The sequence below is a fragment of the Danio rerio genome, chromosome 23, assembly GCF_049306965.1.
Source record: "Danio rerio strain Tuebingen ecotype United States chromosome 23, GRCz12tu, whole genome shotgun sequence".
NCBI lineage: Eukaryota > Metazoa > Chordata > Actinopteri > Cypriniformes > Danionidae > Danio > Danio rerio.
In genome coordinates, this window is record NC_133198.1 from 16,124,914 (window position 1) to 16,145,562 (window position 20,649).

General features: G+C 34.5%; 1 protein-coding gene across 5 annotated transcripts in view; it reads left to right on the plus strand.

Moving 5' to 3' along the window:
- The first annotated feature begins 7,112 nt into the window (after nt 1-7,112).
- slc2a4rg (SLC2A4 regulator) overlaps nt 7,113-20,649 on the plus strand; it is a 147,953-nt gene continuing 134,416 nt past the window's right edge. For all 5 annotated transcript variants that reach the window (XR_012398872.1, XR_012398873.1, XR_012398874.1 and 2 more), the window contains exons 1-2: nt 7,113-7,466; nt 12,373-12,593. Coding sequence is in view for 2 of the 5 variants with exons in the window: in XM_005162014.6 (XP_005162071.3) it covers nt 7,263-7,466; nt 12,373-12,593 (425 nt within the window). In the remaining 3 variants the exon portion in view is untranslated. The remainder of the gene's footprint in view (nt 7,467-12,372; nt 12,594-20,649) is intronic.

The window sequence follows — 20,649 nt, forward strand, 5'->3', positions numbered from 1 at the left end:
GTGCTTATTCTCTTAATGAGTTTTGGGTGTATTTTGAGCATAACGTGCATTGAACGAGTCTAAACGTGAAAATTAGGCTTGCGTTGGTCTGAAAATAGCAACAAAACGCACCATGCACACCTTATTGCGCCGGGTGTATGATAGGGCCCTAGATCTTTGAAAGTTGTGAATATCAAATCGCACATAAGTAAATCATACTGAATAAGCATCATAATGAACTACCTTAAGACATGCGGCAAACTGCTTGGAAGCATTAAAAGTGTAAAAGAACAGGCCCGTAGCCATGAGGCCTGGTGAATAAGGTAGTGATTTTTTCACAAAAAGTGGATGTTTTTGCAGTTATTCGCATAATTTTCTATTTAATTATGAGGTTTAAATACTCAATTTATTGACATTTTATTCACAATATTAGCTGAATTAGCTCGTCAGATGGTCATCAAAACCATTTCATGGTCCCAAAAATATTTTCTAGAGATTGAGAATCAAGAAAAAAAAAAAAAATTATATATATATATATATATATATATATATATATATATATATATATATATATATATATATATATATATATATATATATATATATAGGAATTGATGATTAAATTAAAATAATGATAAAGGATTAAACTGAATGAAACACTAACCTGTTGTCATTTATTATGCAAATAACAAACTGGCCAGCACATTCAACTTTCCTCAGTCATGCTGAAGCGACAGTCAACACAGAATTCTGCGTGGTCTTAAAGCCTTCGATGTATTATTTTCACAATTCGTTACAGGCATAGCAGTCAAAATAGGACAAATGAACTCATGTATGGGACAAATTCTGGACCTTTGTAAGGGAGGGAAGGGTCTTTCGAACCACCCAATCACCCCTGGCTACACGCCTGTATGTTGACAAAATTTTTGAGCAATTTATTACTTTAACCCTGGGTTTTGTTTTATGCTAGTAATTCAGAAGCATGGTTAGCATCACTTTTTACAAATGGTCAGGGTACTGAAAAAGCTTACTCAAGTAAAAGTACCATTACTAGCCCAGAAGTGTAGTGCAGAGTAAAGAGTAAAAGAAGCTGTTGTAAATATTACACAAAGTATAAGTAAAAAGTAGCCCTTTTAAAAGTTATCAAGAGTAGTGAGTAATTACACTGTGAACGTTGTGTTTACGCAATTTGTGCATGTGTGTGAAAACTTAACTTTAGTGTTTTTAATCATTATTTAAGGCCATTTCGGTCATAATACACTAGACATTCATCATCTTCTCATCAGTGACATGCAGTCTACAGTCTCTGGGTCATTGCTAAGGAGGATTTTGGACTTCTTCTTTGATACTTTTAATGCTTCCAAAAGGATTGCTGCATTTATGAAGTGTCCATGTCTTAAGGTTATTCTGTATGATGCGATTTAGTTTCTATGTGTGATTTGAGAGGACAGGAATAACAAAACTGATTTGTCTACTTAAGCCAATCCCCATAGACAATTAAAAATAAAAAGTAACAGCAGGTTGAAAGAAAATAGTGGCGTAAAAAATACCATTACAGCACTAAAAAATGTTCTCAAGGGAAAGCAAAAGCAAAAACTACTTAATAAATTACAATTCCTGACAAAAACGACTTAATTACAGTCATTTGAGTATTTGTAATTTGTTACTTTACACAACTGCATGTGGTTATGGCTGAAATCAGTTGACAGTATATCAGAATATGTAATGCTAGTGCCAAGTTGCAAACAGATTCAATATTGCTTTCATCAAATCTAAAAGAGTAACTTGATAAATATAGAAAAAGAAAAACCCTGTTAACCCAGGGTTTTGAATTGTACTGCTTGAAATATCAACGTGTGCATACCTACTCAGAATTATATATTAACCTCAGAAGAATTATGAGCAGTGTAAAATGTGACATGAATATACTATATATTGTTTACCCAGAGTTTAAAATGATTCAGGATTTACTATTTGATATGTTAAAAAGCCTTTTTATGTTGCTAAACCCAGGGTTAACAATCCATTTGGCATACTAGCAGTGTCACTGAGTGGACAAATGCATCACATGACCTCTTTACCAAAATGCTCTGGCATTTCAAATCCTCATATTTCATCAAGTTTATCCTGAATGGATATTTTAGACTAAATGTAAGAAGGAAACTGTCTCTTCTCCACTCCAATTGCCACATTTTCTGCCAGTATTTGACATGTTGCACATTTTTTCCTTTAAAATGATTAATGTGTTGTGTTTCCATTCTACAAAGCAGCTGAGGCATGTGATTGGATGACGTTGCAAAGAATCGAATAACAGTTTAACGCCACATCATTTCACACTTCACACATTTGGCACCAAAATGCAGAGTTATAACTGCAAACCCAATGCTAACGCTACACTTGAATGGGCTATTTGCACAGCTAGTGTTTTTCAGCCAATGATAAACTTCTTATGAAGGCTTAATGTGACTATTTTAAAATTCATAAGGTTCCTTTTACAGCATTGATGTTGTAATGTAGACAACGCAGCGGCGCAGTAGGTAGTGCTGTCGCCTCACAGCAAGAAGGTCGCTGGTTCAAGCCTCGGCTGGGTCAGTTGGCGTTTCTGTGTGGAGTTTGCATGTTCACGTGGGTTTAATCCGAGTGCTCTGGTTTCCCCCAAAGTCCAAAAACATGCGCTACAGGTAAATTGGGTAGGCTAAATTGTCCTTAGTGTATGATTGTGTGTGGATGTTTCCCGGAGATGGGTTGCGGCTGGAAGGGCATCCACTGCGGAAAAGTTGGTGAAGAATGTTTGAAGAATTTCATAACCATTGACTTCCATAGTAGGAAAAACAAATACTATAGAAGTCAGCGGTTGCTGGTTTCCAACATTTTTCAGAATACTTTCTTTTTGTTCAATAAAAGAAAGAAACTTTGACAGGTTTGTAACAAGTGAAGGTTAATAAAAATGATGGCAGCATTTTCAGATTAGCTTGAAGCATCAAGTTGGCCTATTGTGCAAAAATCACTTACTGTAAATAAGGGGTTTGAACACAGTTTTGTGGCAACCATGTATAAATATAGACAGCATCTAATGGTAAAAATTATTAAATAAACTTTAATAATCACACTTCATAAAAACTGTAAAAACACTTTGTTTGACATTCTCCCTTTGTGCATGTCATTCAGGCCCGTAGCCAGGGGGTTTGGGTGGTTCGAAAGACCAACTCCCCTACTGACAAAGTCCAGGTTTTGGCTGCTTTACAAGCTCAGTTGCCCCATTTTTGACAGTATGCCATCATAAATTGTAAAAATAACCAATAGAAGGCAACTTTAAGAAAAATGCTCACTGAGGAAATGTGCTGGCCAGTTTGTTATTTGTATTTAGGCTACAGTTTTTAATTTAAAACAGTTTCCTAATTGTTTTTCTTTTTTTTTTAATGATGGATGAAAATACATTTATATTTTAAAACAAGCATATTTTTATATTTCTTTGTTCAACATAATAATTTTTAAAATTAAGCTGTAATAACCTACAGTTTTAATGCTAATTTCTAAATAAACACTTTGAGGTAAAATAGTATGGTAAGCGCTGTACAAATGTAGGGTATGCTTTTGTTGCATCAAAAAGTCTGGTTATTATAATTACCATCTGACAAGCTGGCCCAACAAAAAATTGTTTTTAAAATGTCACTAAAATGCAGCATTTGAACCTTATAGTTTAATAACTTCACAAAAGTAAATTTTTTGAGAAAAAAAATAGATGCTGACTAAGGGTCTGTCGATAGATGAGAAGTCCTGCACATTAGTGATGATTTCTCTCCCATTAGCATAGACAGCCCTGAGTGAGAAGCAGCCATCTGTTATTAGAGATTTTAGTCTGCCACTATGCTGACACACAGGTGTTCATAGCTCTACCCTCTTTTGAAAATAGCACAGTCTCCTTCAAATTTAAAGCAACAGTGATCAAAACAATTTATATTCAGTTTAAAAAGCTAATAAAACATTATTTGTTGGCTATTTTGGGCAGAAACTTCACATACACACTCTATGGACATTAGAGACTTACTTACATCTTTTAAAAAGGGGCATAAATCCCCTTTAAGCAGGATTTTGTTAAGCCTGCTTCTCAATTACAAATATGAAACACTGCTTTACCTGGAGCTACAAGTGGCATTTAGAACAACAACAAACCAGGGAAGTAAATAAATGCTTTAAAAAGTAGTAAATATATTACTACACAAGCCCAGATATTCCCACAAAATAAGGCTTTTACTGTTGATAACCCTGGTTCATTCTCATCTAAACCCATAGGTAAACAATATGCTGGGTTATCTTTCTTCAGGGTTCAGATTTAGCCAAGTTAACAATTAATCCTGGGCGTTCTTAAATTGCTGTTTTACACTTTACAAACCTAATCTTGGGTTAAAGTTAACATTTGAGGTGTCTGTGCCATTGAAGTGTCATTGTGCACACGGCTTGTGTATATTAAAAGGATATTTGACCCCAAAATTAAAATTTACTCACTATTTGCTCACTGTTGAGTGGTTCAAAACTTTAATAAGTTTCTATCTTCTGTTGAACACAAAGGAGCATATTTTAAAGAATGTTGAAAAACGGTGGCATATTACAAAAAAGTCAGTTTGTCAATTGCTACCAGTTTTTAACATTCATTAATTCATTCATTTTCTTGTCGGCTTAGTCCCTTTATGGAATTAACCGGCAACTTATCCAGCAAATTTTTACGCAGCGGATGCCCTTCCAGCCGCAACCCATCTCTGGGAAACATCCACACACACATTCGCACACACACTCATGCACTAAGGACAATTTAGCCTACCCAATTCACCTGTACCACATGTCTTTGGACTGTGGGGGAAACCGGAGCATCCAGAGGAAACCCATGCGAACGCAGGGAGAACATGCAAACTCCACACAGAAACGACCAACTGAGCCAAGGCTCGAACCAGCGACCTTCTTGCTGTGAGGTAACAACACTACCTACTGCACCACTGCTTTGCCGCAGTTTTTTAACATTGTTAAAAATATCTTCAGAAGAAGAAAGAATGAGAAGAGAAAGAATGAGAAGCTAAATGATGACAGAATTAGGGGAGCAAGGGGCAGAAAGTAATGCATGGTAAAATGTAACAGAGTCTTAAGGTATTTGCTTAGGGTTTACTATGGCATATTTCCGAGATTTTCACAACAGTGTCAGCAGGCATCTATCTATCTAGCAATTATTGAAAATGTTCGGTGACATATGGATGAGAAACACAAGCTAAACCATTTTTCCAGCATAAAAATTCTTATTTTTTATATACTCCATATTTGTTTATTTTTTAAAAATCTGTGAAAGTATGTACGTAAAATCTTATATTGTTGTGATTACCGTCTTCTAGGGTAAAGATGGAACCATTTTGAAAGAAGTAAAAAACACACAGTGACTACGAGCCAGTTTTGAGGAAAACACGACACAGTTACAAATAAGCCAGACACTGTTGGACAACAATTAAACTCAAAATAATTGTTGAATTTGAGTGTAAAAACTTTTTAAATAAAATATTTTTTAATAATAAAAACTATTAAATTGTATTGCTAAAAATGCAAAATATTTAACTGTATAATGGATAATATTGCAAATAAATCCAAATGTGTTTATCCAATAGATAGATAAATAAACATGCTGTGCTATCTGGAATAACAAAATGAGTTAAGAACTGAGGAAATATACTATTTAAAGTAAACTAAATTTAAATTAATTATTGTATGTGTGATCTGACTTTTTAAGTGTGTTCCAACTAACCCTCTGTCTGTTACAACTTGCCCCACAGGTGGGGTAAATAGTAACATTTTTACTCCTGGCACTTTTGGCAATACTGCACAGAGACCTTCATACTTTCAATGCTCATTTGTAATAGATGCTTGTGTGTTGTTGTTGGAAAAAAAAGGTTTGTCTAACCCAGAGATGCCCAAATTAGAGCCCGCTGGCCAAAGTTGGCCCATTGTAACCTTTGATTTGGCCCACCATTCCATTTGAGAGGAGAATGAGTCTGATGGAGAGGGTTGGGACGAACACCTTAAACACAGCGATTGTCATTTCGAATTTGACGAAACCATTTTTGTTCGTTTTATTCCTGAGCACCAAAAAAAAGTTAAACTAAACTTTTCAATTAAATGTTGTAAATGAATCTGATTTTAAACAGTCACTCGACGAATAGAGGACCACAGTATGCAGAAGGCATCAGCAAACAAATCAAGGCAAAAAAAAACTAGTGTAATTCTGTTATAAATTAGATTGTTTTGATTTTATTCTAATATATTAATTATTAAACGTAAAATAAATCCCACATCAGTTTATATAAAGTTCGGTTTTTGGTCCTTTATAAAAATAGTTTGGGCACCCATGGTCTATAACCCCATTGCTTTGTTCATTATTTGGCCACAACCAAAAAGTGTTACTTTGTGCCCCGTTCTCCCCTACACATTTTTGGTGAACTATCAATTTAAATGCAAAGAAAAAATATTTAATTTACACTGTGTTGGTTTTGAAAACCATAATATGTTTTCCAGAACAAGCTGCTCTGCTGGTTATTCTGACATTTCATTCTGATAGGCTTGAAAAATCCCCGAATCCCCTTTAAAGACAGGCTGATAGGCCGACTAAAACCAGCAAACCAGTTTAGGCTGGTTTGAGTTTTTTTTTTCATCAGGGAAGCTCACATGAACACTGTTTTAACAAACTCCAGTCATGTTCATATTGTTATACATCCGAAAAGAGTGACTTTTATAATAATTTTGTTCGCCACAACGACACATGAATCTAGAAATAGGTTCTTTTTAGAAAGTACGTCAATTTTTACCGGTGTTTTTTTTATCGTCTCCCTCTTCCTCTCTGTCTATGTACCGGCCGGCAAACCATGCAGACACACCTCCTAAACTCTCAAAAAAAAAGCCAACCCGACGTTTCCCGAACAGCCAATCAGCTGCAGCGCAGTGATGGCCGCGTGCCTAAATAGAATGTTTATGTACCGCGAGAGCCAATCGGAATCAATGAGGAGCGGGCCGAGCGAATCTCGCCTGGCTGCACGCGCAGGATAGAGTGGGCGTGGCGTCGGGCGAGAGAGAAAAGCAAAACAATCATTTTTATCCCCTTTACCGGCTGCTTTTAGGGTCCGTAGTGAAATACGCTCTCAGCAGGGAGTCGTAGTCCACACAACACTGTTAAATGCATCTTATCCCGCTTTGCACTAAAATCTACCGACAGCTGGTGATTTTGCTTTAGTTGTATTTCATCCAGGTCGAAAATGACTTCCAAGCGCCTTCTCGAGCCGCAGCGAGCCGGCGACTGCACGCCCGAGGGGGGCTGCACCGGCCAGCGAGAGCCTGTCACTGGAAAAGCGTTCAAAACAAACACGCAGCTGCACGAAGGCGCTATAAGGAATCTTAGCAAGGAAATCTCTCAAAACGGACATTATCATACCTCAACGAGGCACTACATTCATAAGAAAGTAAGTGAGCCATGCTCATTTGAAGTTTGCATTTCTTATTTTGACAGTTCTCTGCATGTATACGCCAAATCAGATCGGAAGTGCTTGTGAAGTACTTGTCAGCTCAGCTTTTCGGGCAAAAACACAAGTTTGCATGGAGAAATTTCTTGCAAGTGTTGCAGGGTAAGAAGTTTTGCAGTATGTGTTAGTGTAGTGAGGCGTTAACCCTTTTGCAAGTAGTTTAAGATGGCGACTTAACTCGCATGTTCAAAGTTTAAACGAAAAAAACGGGGCTGGTACGTTTAAGCAACCCACCCCTCCCCCATAGTGTGTCTAACGAGAGCTGAAGCCGGTGTGTGTGCAACTGTGCATGCATGAATGTGTGTGTGTGTGTGTGTTTGTGTGTTTGTGTGTGGAAGGGTTTGTTTGTACAGGAGCACCGCTTGTTTTTCCTCTCAGCGGCACATGAGGACTTTCTAGGATATTTTTCTAAACGAAAAGAGTGTCATCCCATACTGAACCCAAGTGAAAGTTGCATTATGATGTTCAAAGTTATGTTATGCTCGGTTTATGGGTGAATAACAACAGCTGCTTCCAAAGTGTAAGCGAACCGTTCAGTTGAATGTGGCTCGGCTTGGTGAATGTAGGAGTGCGCGGTCGCGACACGCCCCCTTCATGATGACGCGGCACTGATGAGCGAGCATGCACTTGACCGATATGAGTGAGTGTTTGCATGTATGTATGTATGTGTGTGTGTTTGTGTCCGGGCGATGCATTGCAGATCTGCCTGAAAAGCATGCACAGTTGCATTGGTGTGGGACTTACTTGCATTTCATTTTAAATACTTTGTAAGGAAGTATGTTGACATAATTAGGATTTCTAATAGGATTTTATATCAAAGGTGCCCAAACTCGGATCTGGAGGGCTGGTGCATGTCCTGCAAAGTTAAGTTCCAAATCCAAACCCAATTAGACACACCAGCGCTAGCTACTAAAAAAAAAGGATTTCTTTTTCATAACTCCTAATGTCGCTAGTTAACACACACTCAATGCATTTTTTTCAACACATCCCATAATTTCTAATATAGCAATCTCTACCAAATGGTCGATATGTCGTTTATGGTAAAAAAATAACATTACCTGAATTAATACATATACTATGAAAAATCTCAAAATATAAAGTGTAAAACTAATTTATAAAAAGAAACTATTCAAAATAAAACATTTGAATACTAAATCATCTTTATTTTTTGATGTATGCCATAAAATGTTTCATATTCTCATTTAACATGCTTTCTTTTTATTGTATTTTACAATAAATCCAAAATCAAGTGTAGTAGTGCAACAGGATTATGTTTGTTTGATTTGTTTTTGTAAACCAACAATGCTGTGTAATGTAAACCACTATTTAATGCAGTCAACTTATGTAAAACCTAACCAGGTATGAGGGCTGCGAATTATTTTTATGCTATATGCCCTATAACAATCTCGAGTGAATTGTCACTGTTAGGTAAACAAGCAAATAAAAATTCAAATATTGATTGCGTTAGATATGAAACAAGCAGTATAAATAGCTTTACACTTTTCCTTTTTTTTACACAACAAAAAACAAAACTCGTCACCCATATACCTGTATACATTTAGGTTCTATAAAAATACATGAGTAATATTAAGATAAATCACAAATACATATTAATGTTAAGTAAAACATACTTTACTCTTATATATAAAAGGAAAGAAAAGAAAAGGAAAAAAAAAAAACTTCTTCTAAAATAACTGAGGGGTCCATCTTCTTTATGTGATATAAAACAGGTTGCCAGGTGAGAAAAAAAAATAAAAATCAGTACAACCTCTTATAATATCCATTTGCTAAGTGTGAGGTCACATGAAGCGGCTTCCGGGTCCAAGCGCTCTATCAAACTGTATGGGGAGACTCATCAGATGGTAATAATAAACATTTACAAAGCAATGTAATACTTTTGAAAATCACAATCGCAATATATAGCCACGCTTAATATCAGATGGCCAGAAAGTGATTCGGTTTTTTTTTTATAAATTGTTAAATTTTGGTATTTGTAATGCAGCAATTCCAGAGATTTATCTGTACACTATGATTTTATATAAAATTCACTTTAATGTGTGACTAAAAATGAATATTTTCAAATGAGTAGCCGCTTGGACCTGGAAACAGTATTCCATACGTCACGACTTAACAAGCGGATATCATATTTTTTCTAAGGTCAGGTGGTGTTTGAGTTCCATAAGTCTTTGCTTAAAGTTTGTAAGAAATTTTCCTTCCATTTGAGCAGTATTAACCTTCTAGCTAAAAGCATAGCAAAGGCAATCATATTTATCTTACTTTTATTAAAGCGTAAGGGCTGTGGTGTGATACCACATATTAAAATTGTGGCCTCATGTTCAATATAGGTATTTATGGGCCAGAGAGAAATTTAAATATCAGCTGCCAGAAATTCCTTTATTTTGAACAAGCCCAAAACATATGAGATCAATGTTACATCTGTCACATTTAGGCCCTATATTCAGTTTAAATTTGCCTAGTTTTACTTTGGACCAATGTAGTCTGTGTACTACTTTAAATTGTGTTACTCTATGTTTTAAACAAATTGAAGATGAGTGAATATTATCTAAAACGGTTTGCCACATGTCTTCTGATAATTCTATCTCTAGTTCCACATCCTATTTTCTTTTTAATTGCATTAGGGGTTCCAGATTATAGGAATTAATTAAAGCCTACATTTTTTTGTTTAATTGAGGTTTGTGCATCATCTGAAAGCCCAATAAATAAGCTCTTCATTAATGTATGTTTTATAAGGACTGAAACTGGAATCTGAGGATACAATTTTGAGAAATTAACCTTTAAAGTTGACCAAATTAAGTATATTTTAAAACAAGATGAAATAAAAGTTTAAGCAATGCACATTAATAATAAAAATGCACCTTTTTACATTTACATTGGGAAATTAAAAAAAGTATTGATAGAAGACGACTGTTATGTAATCTTTGAATGGTTTTTGGAATCAAATAAAAATCTACAATTTTGAGTCTTGCTGTGTTTTTTGGCTATTCCAACAAATCCACTTGGTGCAGCCTCATAATACCAAACACCCAATGTCACAAATGAACATTTAACTGTCAGAATTTTAGATCTCAAAAAGTATTTAAAGGCAGTGTTCAAACTTCTTATTAAGTTTAATTTAAAAAAATCACAATTCATTTTGTAATTTCAAGGATGTAATGGCTCTGTTTATCAATAAAAGCAACAGTTATTGAAGAAGGATTTCATACTCACCGTATATTTTCTAGCTTATGTTTCTAGATCAGAGGCAATTGTTTGAATTTGGGTTGCACGATTTTGGAAAAATCTGACATTGCAATTTTTTTACAGTTTCATAAGATATTTTTTAATAGCTCTATTTGACAGTTTTATGGGAAGTCTAACAGTATTCAGGTACAGAAATTAAATAACCGCTATACAAAAATAATTTTTTTTTTACTTTGCTTTGTCTCGTTTTCTAGTCAAAATATCTACAATTTTTAGAGCAAGTAAAATATTATTTTGTTTTCAACGTCAGAAGAAATAAGCAAAAACTAAAAAACTAGCAAAATTATCTGCCAATTTGGTAAGTAAAATAATGTTGTTTTAACTTTCAAATATTATAGATATTTGGACTAGAACACGACAAAAATTCTGCATACACTTTGTTTTGCATAAATTGTATGAATTAGACATAAATAATTAAAAAAAAGAATCTTGGTTACTCCTCCAAACATTATAATTTTTTTTTTGTGCCCAAATGTTTAATCTTCTTTGAAATGCTCAGTCACAGGCCTTAAAAACCCCTGCAAATGTCAAACTTTCACTCTATTATGGTTAAGCTTAGCAGTGCCTTTACAAACCACATGTATCCTAGTCAGCTATGAATCAGACTCAACATTGCATATCTTGCGATGTGACTATTGTGATGTGCACTTTGCGATATCGATGCTGAAATGATATATTGTGCAGCCCTAGTTTGAATGTTTATTAATATTAGAATTTTGTTATTTTAATTATACAGTATTATATTGTATAATAAAATAATCATTATTTATTTTTGTCCCTCTGAAATCTGTTGTTTTTATCAAAACATTTGGGAAAAATCTTTTTTTTTCCCCCATTTTAATTTATTTCTGGCTCTATTTCAATGGTTTAACACATTGTAGTCTATTTAAAAGGAAATAATCACAATTAAATTAATTGTTCAACATTTTTTTCTTTAACAAAGTTTAGCAAACATTTATTTAAAATGCCAGTTCTCCTTTTCCAAGAAAACAAACAAAGCATTATTGATGACTCAATGATCCAAATGTTTGTTCAATATAACACCCATGAAAGAGAATATCCCCAAAAACACCTGTTACCAAATAGCGAAAGCACATGATGATTCACATTTGACTTTTAAAATAAGGAACAAGACCTTCAACTTGTCCGTGTTTCAAGAGGTCAACACAGAAAAACAACTGTATTTGTCAAGCAATTTCTTAAAGTCTTAAATGAACGCTCCACTTATGTTTATGTTTGGAAAAGGCTCATTTTACAAGTCAGCTTGTCTGGATATAATAGGATAATTATTAAAACACAAACATTTTTGAGTGAGAGGCTATTCAATGATTCAATGATTTATGCAAAGGTAATAGTGCTTCCGCCAGGCACAGAGATTGGCTAAATGGAATCAAACATGGTAAAACTCAACTCTTTTACTTTAGGGAAATTGTAAAATGAGCCTATTAAAAAAAGTGGTGTTTCTTTAAACGTCATAAAACATGATCTTATTAATCAGGTGAAACTAATATTAAAACCGAACCAATCTCTTTGAACACGTGCTAACCGGCGAAGCAGATTGACATCTCTCGTTTTATGGCTTCAGTTTGCATGTGGCAGAGAGGAGGAGGAGCCGAGTTCAGGTGGACTCCTTAAACATGGCTGCCCTGCTCATCGCCTGGTCCTCAACGGCTTCAGAGTACAAGACCAAACCCAAGTAGAGGCTCGAAGCCCAGTGAGAGGCCCTGGAGAGCCAGCCTGTCGTCTGCCATCTCCTGAGATGCCTCATCCAAACACGTCCTCTATCATCCCCGTACCACACGACAGGTCAGTCCTGATGGACTCATTTCATCACTGCAGCGAGATTTGAAGATGATTCAGTTTGGGTGGAATGGAAGTTGTTATATATATATATATATATATATATATATATATATATATATATATATATATATATATATATATATATATATATATATATATATATATATATATATATATATATATATATATATATTTGTACAAGAGTTTTGTCTGGTTCTCAAATCTGATTGGCTGATAGCCTATTTATATTCTCAAAAATCAGCATTCATACAGCCTCTTCTTCCTTGTGTATTACTCCGCCACTCATAAAGCGACAAGCAGAGGACACTTTACAGTTTGACAAATTTTGCTGTTGTTGATCAACATAATGTACTTTTGAGGCTTTTTTTGGTGAGGATGTAGTTGTTTAGATTACAACTATGCAGTTTATTTATAAGAATAGTATCGTTTTTTAAAATAAATATAATTTTGGAGTTTCAGCACGTTGGCGGCCATCCGCAGAGCAAAGAATTTGACGGTTGACATTCTGCCACAAGATGGCAGAAGAGACCGCATACTAAGTCCTTAGGGAGAAAAACTCAAACTTAATTTCAAACTACAGCTGATCAAATCAACCTGTTGTTCACTGCTGTCATCTCTTTAGACATTATGCAGGAGAATCATTCAAGTAGCTCTAAAGTGATTTTGGTCAAGTAGCAACTGTTTCTGCTGTTCTGACGTCAGCTGCAGATGAGAATGATGGAAGAAAGTAGTTTCTTGTACAAAAAGATTTCTGAGACTCTTTGTGTTTGATTTTATATATATAAACATGATTATGCTGTCAAACTGTAACTATAAACACAATATCACAGTTGTAGCTGTGCGATATGGCTGTATATCTTCACTGGCAGGAGACTAAGGCACTCAGTATATTGGTACTAAGACTTCATATTAGTGCCGAAATACATTCAATTTTATATTAGGGAAATATATTTTTTTATAAAAATTAGAAGAACATTTTTTTAATTTTAAATTTATTTGGCAATATTTCACATGTATTTAAATACAGTCTTTCTATTTCTAAAGCTGTTTGATGACTAAAATATTTTTAATAAATAGACCTGTTTAATAAGTCTTAATAAATTTGTTCAAATGTTCACATCAAGATCAAGGTAATTAATTTTTTTCTCCCGTAGGAGAAATTTGTTTTTAGAATAAAGGTTCTGCTGTACATAGACACCAACAAGACAACATGTAACATATATACAAATGAAAAATCTAATCCTGAAATACCTCTTAATATAAATAAGATTCCATAAAATCAATAATTAAATTTTTTTTATATAAAAATAAAATACAAGGTGCCCCCACTGCCTTCTGTTATGCCAACCAATCCAGTTATCTTAATCTTTGACCGTCCCACTCTACTTGCTCATTGATCAATTTAATTGAAAAGGGAACAAAAGAATGTTTTGATCGATTATACTTGAATAACGGGTCGTGTATCTTCTGCCAGAATTCATCAGCTCATAATTCAAAGACAGCACATGCGGGGAATCAGATAAAATCTAGTTGAACAGCCCAATTCTGCACAACCCAAGCGAACCAAGTGTCTTGATTCCCATAATTTTATTACGTTATTTACTTGCACAACAAACAATAATTCCATATCTTAAAATAGACTCTATTGTTGCTTTATAAGATGTTAGCATTTTGCTGCTACTCTGAATAATTGTTGTTTACGTAAAAAGTGTAAGCGCTGATGAATTCTTACACAAAGACTTGACATCTGAGAGGGCCAATTAAGCTCACAATCAATATTCACCCTTAAATATTTATATGAAGCAACCTGCAACATAGAAGTATAAACATTAGTTTAACTTTATTTTATATAGCGCCTTTTAAAGAGCCATCTCAAAAAGCTTTACATATTAAAAGTGAAGTATAAAAAAATGCAAACAAGAATACATGCATAAAAGACAATTATAATAAAAATCAAAGAAATATTTAAAAATCACATTTTTGTAGCACTTCTCTTTTAACACCGTTTAAAAAAAGAGTTTAACAAATGTATGTGACTCTGCATCATAAAACCAGCCACAAGGATCAATTTCAGAATACTCTGAAAAAATTATATATATATATATATATATATATATATATATATATATATATATATATATATATATATATATATATATATATATATATATATATATATATTAGGGTTGGGCATCTAAGCTATAATGCCGATCCGATACGCATCTCGATACAAAGAATACGATCCGATATATTAGCGATACATTTATGACATATTGCGATGCAACATGATACGATTCACACCCATATCACGATACAATGCGATAATTCAGCACTAACTAATTAAATCAAGTTTATGAGATTATGTAAAAGAGGATGCTGTGCCATTGAATGAGTTTGATTATTTATTAACCAAGCAAAACCAAGACTTTTTTTACAAACTGGCTTTTCTCTCAGAGCCAGAGTGTCAGTTTACAGTAGAGGGCCATTTTAGAACATATAGCACATATTATTTAAGTATTTTCAAGATAAACAGAATGTATAAGTGCAATATATATTAAAATATATATATTTGCACTCTTTCAACATAAAGGTTGAGCATTGCACAACAAGAATTGTGATTTAACTTTTCAACTATGAAAACAAGTTTTACAAAGATATATTTTGCCACTGATTATTCAAAACTTAAGGTCGTGAACTAGCAGTGTTATGCTGCTTTAAAACATCACTGTCACTGTAAACAACAGGCTAATAAAAATATAACAAACCAGCAATCTTCTTGCTGTGAGGTGGTCAAACTACCCACTGTGCCACCGTGACACCCATTATTTTTAACATTATTATTATTAATATTATTATTATTATAATTAAATAAAAATTAACAGGAGGAGGTGTTTAAAACCGCCTGGTGCGGCAGTATAGAGAGGGCGGCGTCCGCAACACCCAGTTATATCCGCGCATAGGGCTGAAGAATAGAGGTCCGCGACACCCAAGTGAGATTTCAGATTACTCGTACTGCCCACGTATTTTATAGATACGCGGCACATTTTGCAAATTGCATCTGACCTGTCAAGTCGTCCATCCTTAAATCCATAATGTTGCCATACTTTAGATTTAAAACTCAGTGGGGAATAAATAAATAAAAGTGGGGTTTTGCTTCTCGCGCTTTCTGAGGGCGCACCACTAGCTTCATCCGCACACCTGATACACTGAGTTGTAGTGTAAGTGTACACATCCGCAAATCCGTTGCTAAGGCTTACTTTATGTAGGTCGATTAAATTATGCGGCAAAAACAGGTTGACAACACTTGTTAATAAATAAAAAATACATTCTATATTAAAAATATAAGCTGTATCTCGGAAAAACCGATGCATCTCGCAAAAACCGATGCATCTCGATTTGCTTCCAAAATTTAATTCATCCTCTGCTGCTCAACCGATGCACTCGCATCGTGCACGCGCATGACCGCGTATCGATACATATCGATTAATCTTCCCATCCCTAAATATATATATATATATATATATATATATATATATATATATATATATATATATATATATATATATATTGCATATATATTGCATATATATTGCATATATATATGCATATTTTGTTAGGATTGGAAAATATTGGGCCGAGATATGAGTATTTGAAACTCTGGAATCTGTAAAAAATGTAACTTTGAAAATTTTAAATATATATAAAAAATCAAAGTGACTAAAATGTTATATTTAATTCTCATAATTAAATATCAAATGAAGGTAATAACTAGAAAATTACTGAAACACCTTTTTAGCAAAATGCTAATGGTCTAATCTGAATCTATGATTTGTGCTAAGCTAAGCTAAAAGTGCTACTGCCAAACTTGGAGATGGTAAAACTCAACTCTTTTACTCTAGGGAAGTTTTAAAATGAGCCTATTTCCAAAACACGTGGAGTGTTCCTTTAAACATCATTTCAAGAGTTCACACTTAGATATTGCTTGATGCTATTAGCAGGTTTGGCATGCTGTCCTGGGACAGAACCCTGAGCTCGGAGAGTATTGATCCCAGGGCTCCCGCCTGGTCAATAAGCTTGCAAGCGGGTCCGAGATCAGATAGGTCTTGAGAGAAAAAGTTGGAGATGGGGTCCAAAATGAAGATAAGGCAGTAGGGTAAATCGGTCTATTTATTGTAGGCTTGGATCTGTCTTATTGGATTATTGCTGATTACTGATGAGAGACCAGCCACTATCGATCATATCACATGCTCCTCTTTAAAGTAGTTTGTAAAACTTCATAAAACACAATCTTATTAATAAAGCAAAACAAATATTAATACGTGATTGGAACCAAACTGCATAATTGTTTTGATCTCTTTCTACACTTGCTAACTGGCGGAGCAGAATGGCATCTCTTGTTTTATGGCTTTTTTGGGGAGATATTTACAAAAAAAAAGTTGACTTTTTGAGAAAAAAATAGCAACACCCCTTTCACCAGACTGGCTACATGCCTGTATACACTTTATAAAGAATGAGTGGGTGTGTCCAAACTTCTGAATGGTTTTGCAGTTTGTTATTCACATGCTTCAGAGAAAGTATAGCTGTGTTCAATTCAAGCATACTTAAGATAAACATGAAAGACATGCCTAACATAAGTCATCATAGATCTTGCTTGTACTACTATTGATATGATTGTTGTTTTATACACTTCTTGGCTCAGCATGGAATGAAATGTTGCCTGATCGGACAAGTTTTTATCTGTTTGGTGGTTAAACTGTTATCCTGTTTGCCTGAGAATCTATATTAGCATTTAGTCGCTTACAAGCCTCAATGGTGATCTGCATTAACATAAATTCTTAAATCATTCTTGAGACCGAATTTTACGCTTCTGTGGCTTTTTCACTTCTAACGTGAATTTTAGCATACCAGAGACTGATAGTAATGTGATGGCGCAGGATGGTTGGTGTGGAGGAGACAGACGGGCTGCTTGGTCAGCGCTCAGTCAGTGTTTATGCAACCTTCGTTCGTTTTCTGCCATGTTTATAAGGAATGTCTGATGAAATGTAGGGTTTTGTCCTACTCTCTGTTTATCTGTTTTTTTCATTTCTAGTTGTTTACTTTTGCACTCTCATTCTTTCATTCTCATCTTTTTTCAGTTATGATGTCATCATAAATACATCTGTTAATACAATGCTCTCTTGTCAATAAAAATGAAGTGATTCTTTTCCAGAGTGTTTAATGTGCTATTGTTTATGAAACCAAAATGATATAAAATTTTAATTATTTTTCAAGTATTTCCCAAGTACTGTTTTACAGAGCAAGGACATTTTCACAGTGTTTTCTGTAATATTTTTTTTTATTTCTGAGAAAGTCACGTTCATTTTAGTTTAGCTGGAATATATGCAGTTTTTTTTTTTCAAACAATTTTTAAGGGTCAGTTTTATTAGCCCCCCTAATAATACATATTTTTTGATGTCTACAAAAAAAAAACCACTGTTGTCAACTCAAAAAATTCCTTAAATAATGTTTTATAACTCTTTAAAGCAGCACATTTTAATATATATTTATTACATCGTTTATGTTTTACCATCATGGTTAAAAAAATGCTAAAATAAAAACCGCTAACTATATCCCTAATAATAACTCCTGTACAGCAGTCCCACAATATTCTGACACTGCTATAATGTTAATGTTGTTTTCGTGTGTTTACAGATGAATATGGCCACTGTGTAAATACACAGTAAAGTTACGATCTTATTGCCATATTATATCGTAATCAATGCATCCTTACAATATATCACTTTAAACTATTAAAATGTTAATAAAGGTCACTTTTTCCAAACTTTCAAGGGTAAAAGTTGGTCCCTTAATGCAATTCAAAAGGATAAATAACAAAAAAAAAATACAAATAAATAAAAACAAAAAATACAAAATACAGAAACTGTTAATTTATTGATATTTTTTATAGTTTATGGTTATGGTTAGGGTTTGATTTCACTATTTTGATTTGATTCCAAACTAGTGTAAAGTGGTTGGATGCATTCAAACATCTACAATATTTAGCATAATGTGTGACTACTGGTTGGCTGTTTTTCAACTGTGAATGAAGTGATGAAATGCGCCTGACACCAATGTGCCTTAGCTGTTTCTTTTCTCTCAACACTAGATATTTGACCTCGAGTGACTTTTAGTCAGGTGTGGCTTATCCAAGAGAGAAAGTTAAAACGTTTTTTTCATGTTGATTGTATTAAATGGAATAGAGGCTTTGGCTGAAAGATGTTTAGGTAGAAAAGTCATCTGTTTTAGTATATGCACAAACTATAACCAGGAAAAAGAAATAGTTACCTTTGAGTCAAACTGGGTGGATGTTTTTCAGACTGTGAGTTGACAAGGCATTTGTGTGTGTGTTTGTGTGTGTGTGTGTGTGTGTGTGTGTGTGTGTGTGTGTGTGTGTGTTTAACTAAAAGTGCTGATATGGCAAGCTCAGGCAAATTACTTTGACTTTATTTACAATGAGGGTTTTATAATGCTCACCGAGGAGTTTATGACTTAGTACATTAGCACTCAGCACACGTTCATATAGTCAGTTTCAAACAGGTTTCCTGAAGTCTCCCCTTGTTTGCTATTGGACAACTAAACAGACAGCCCCTCCCCCACAGTCATACAATTGGTTAAGTTGTTGCTGTGACTTGTGCTAGACTTTAAAACAAACAAAGCTGCTTCTATTTCTGATAGCACCTCAGATTTAAACTGCTGAAGATTTAATGACAACTAGTCAAGACCACGCATATTTTGATCTTGGTTTAACTTATTTGAATGAGTTAAATGGGTTTCAGTGGAACTTTTTAAGTTGTAAAGTTTAACTTAATATTTTGAGTCAGTTTGATTGATGTAAGTTGAGATGACAGGAAAAGTTTATTTGTTTCAACTAATAAATGTAAAGCAGCAAGATTTTTTAAATAAAAGAAAGTATTTAAATGTTGAAACATAATACAAATCCGCTTTATTCTAATAATCAGGCCTGGATTGGCTAATTGGGAGAACCGGGAGAATTCCCGGTGGACCGGTCCGTTTTTTGGTCGCGAGGGCCGGTGTCCCTAGCTCCAGAATCTGTTGCTCTCAGCAGTCACACATTTTAAATGTATTTATTTATTTACTTCACCACAGTCTTCTTATTTATTATTTTACCACAGCTCTGCTCTTTTTATCTATTTTCTCGTAGCCTCGTGAGCAAGATGCAGCCTGTAGGTTAATGATGATATAACGCAGATGGGTCACCTCTCGTTGTACAGCTGTTGTGGTCCAGTGGTTAGTAGGTTAGGTTACGACATTGCCAACCCGGGTTTGATCCTCGTCTGAGTAATTAAATTTTTTCATTTTTATTGTTAAGACATATAATACTTTTAGGGTTGTTGAATATTTGAAGTTCTAAAGCAGCTGTTTTCTCAAAAAAAGACGTGATAATGTAATTAGAAACTGAATTGCAAATGACATTATTTTAATATAGTCAGTCGTGAACTTAGGTGGGCCGGTCTGAGGCTTGAAACTTCAGGGCTGAAAAGGAGTCCCACTCCGGCCCTGCTACTAATTATTATCAATTAATTATTATCAAGTTACAGTACAGTAGTTCCTCACTATAACGTGGTTACCTTTCATGTGGTTAACCTCTACCTGTGTGATGCACATGCACACGACGCAGAGTCAGATTTGTCCTTAAAATACAACATTGGTGATACAACACCATGTGAGCATTGAGCACAGATGACTTTATGACAAACACAGTGCATAATTTAAAGGCAGAATGTGGCAGAGGATTGAGAACCCCTTTCTTTGCTGGATTCAGTGACTGGCGCACATGCTGCTGTGAAGGCTCTGACGGCTCACTGGTCAATATGTGTGTGCGTTGTAATAGCCATCACGTGCGCTTATTATAATCAATATAAATATGCCGATCAAACTGAATTTAATCTTAAACATGGCAAGTAACGCGTTCATGAGAACAAATAATCATATTAAATTACAAACTACCTTACGAGTTGTTTAGCACCTGTGCACTGCT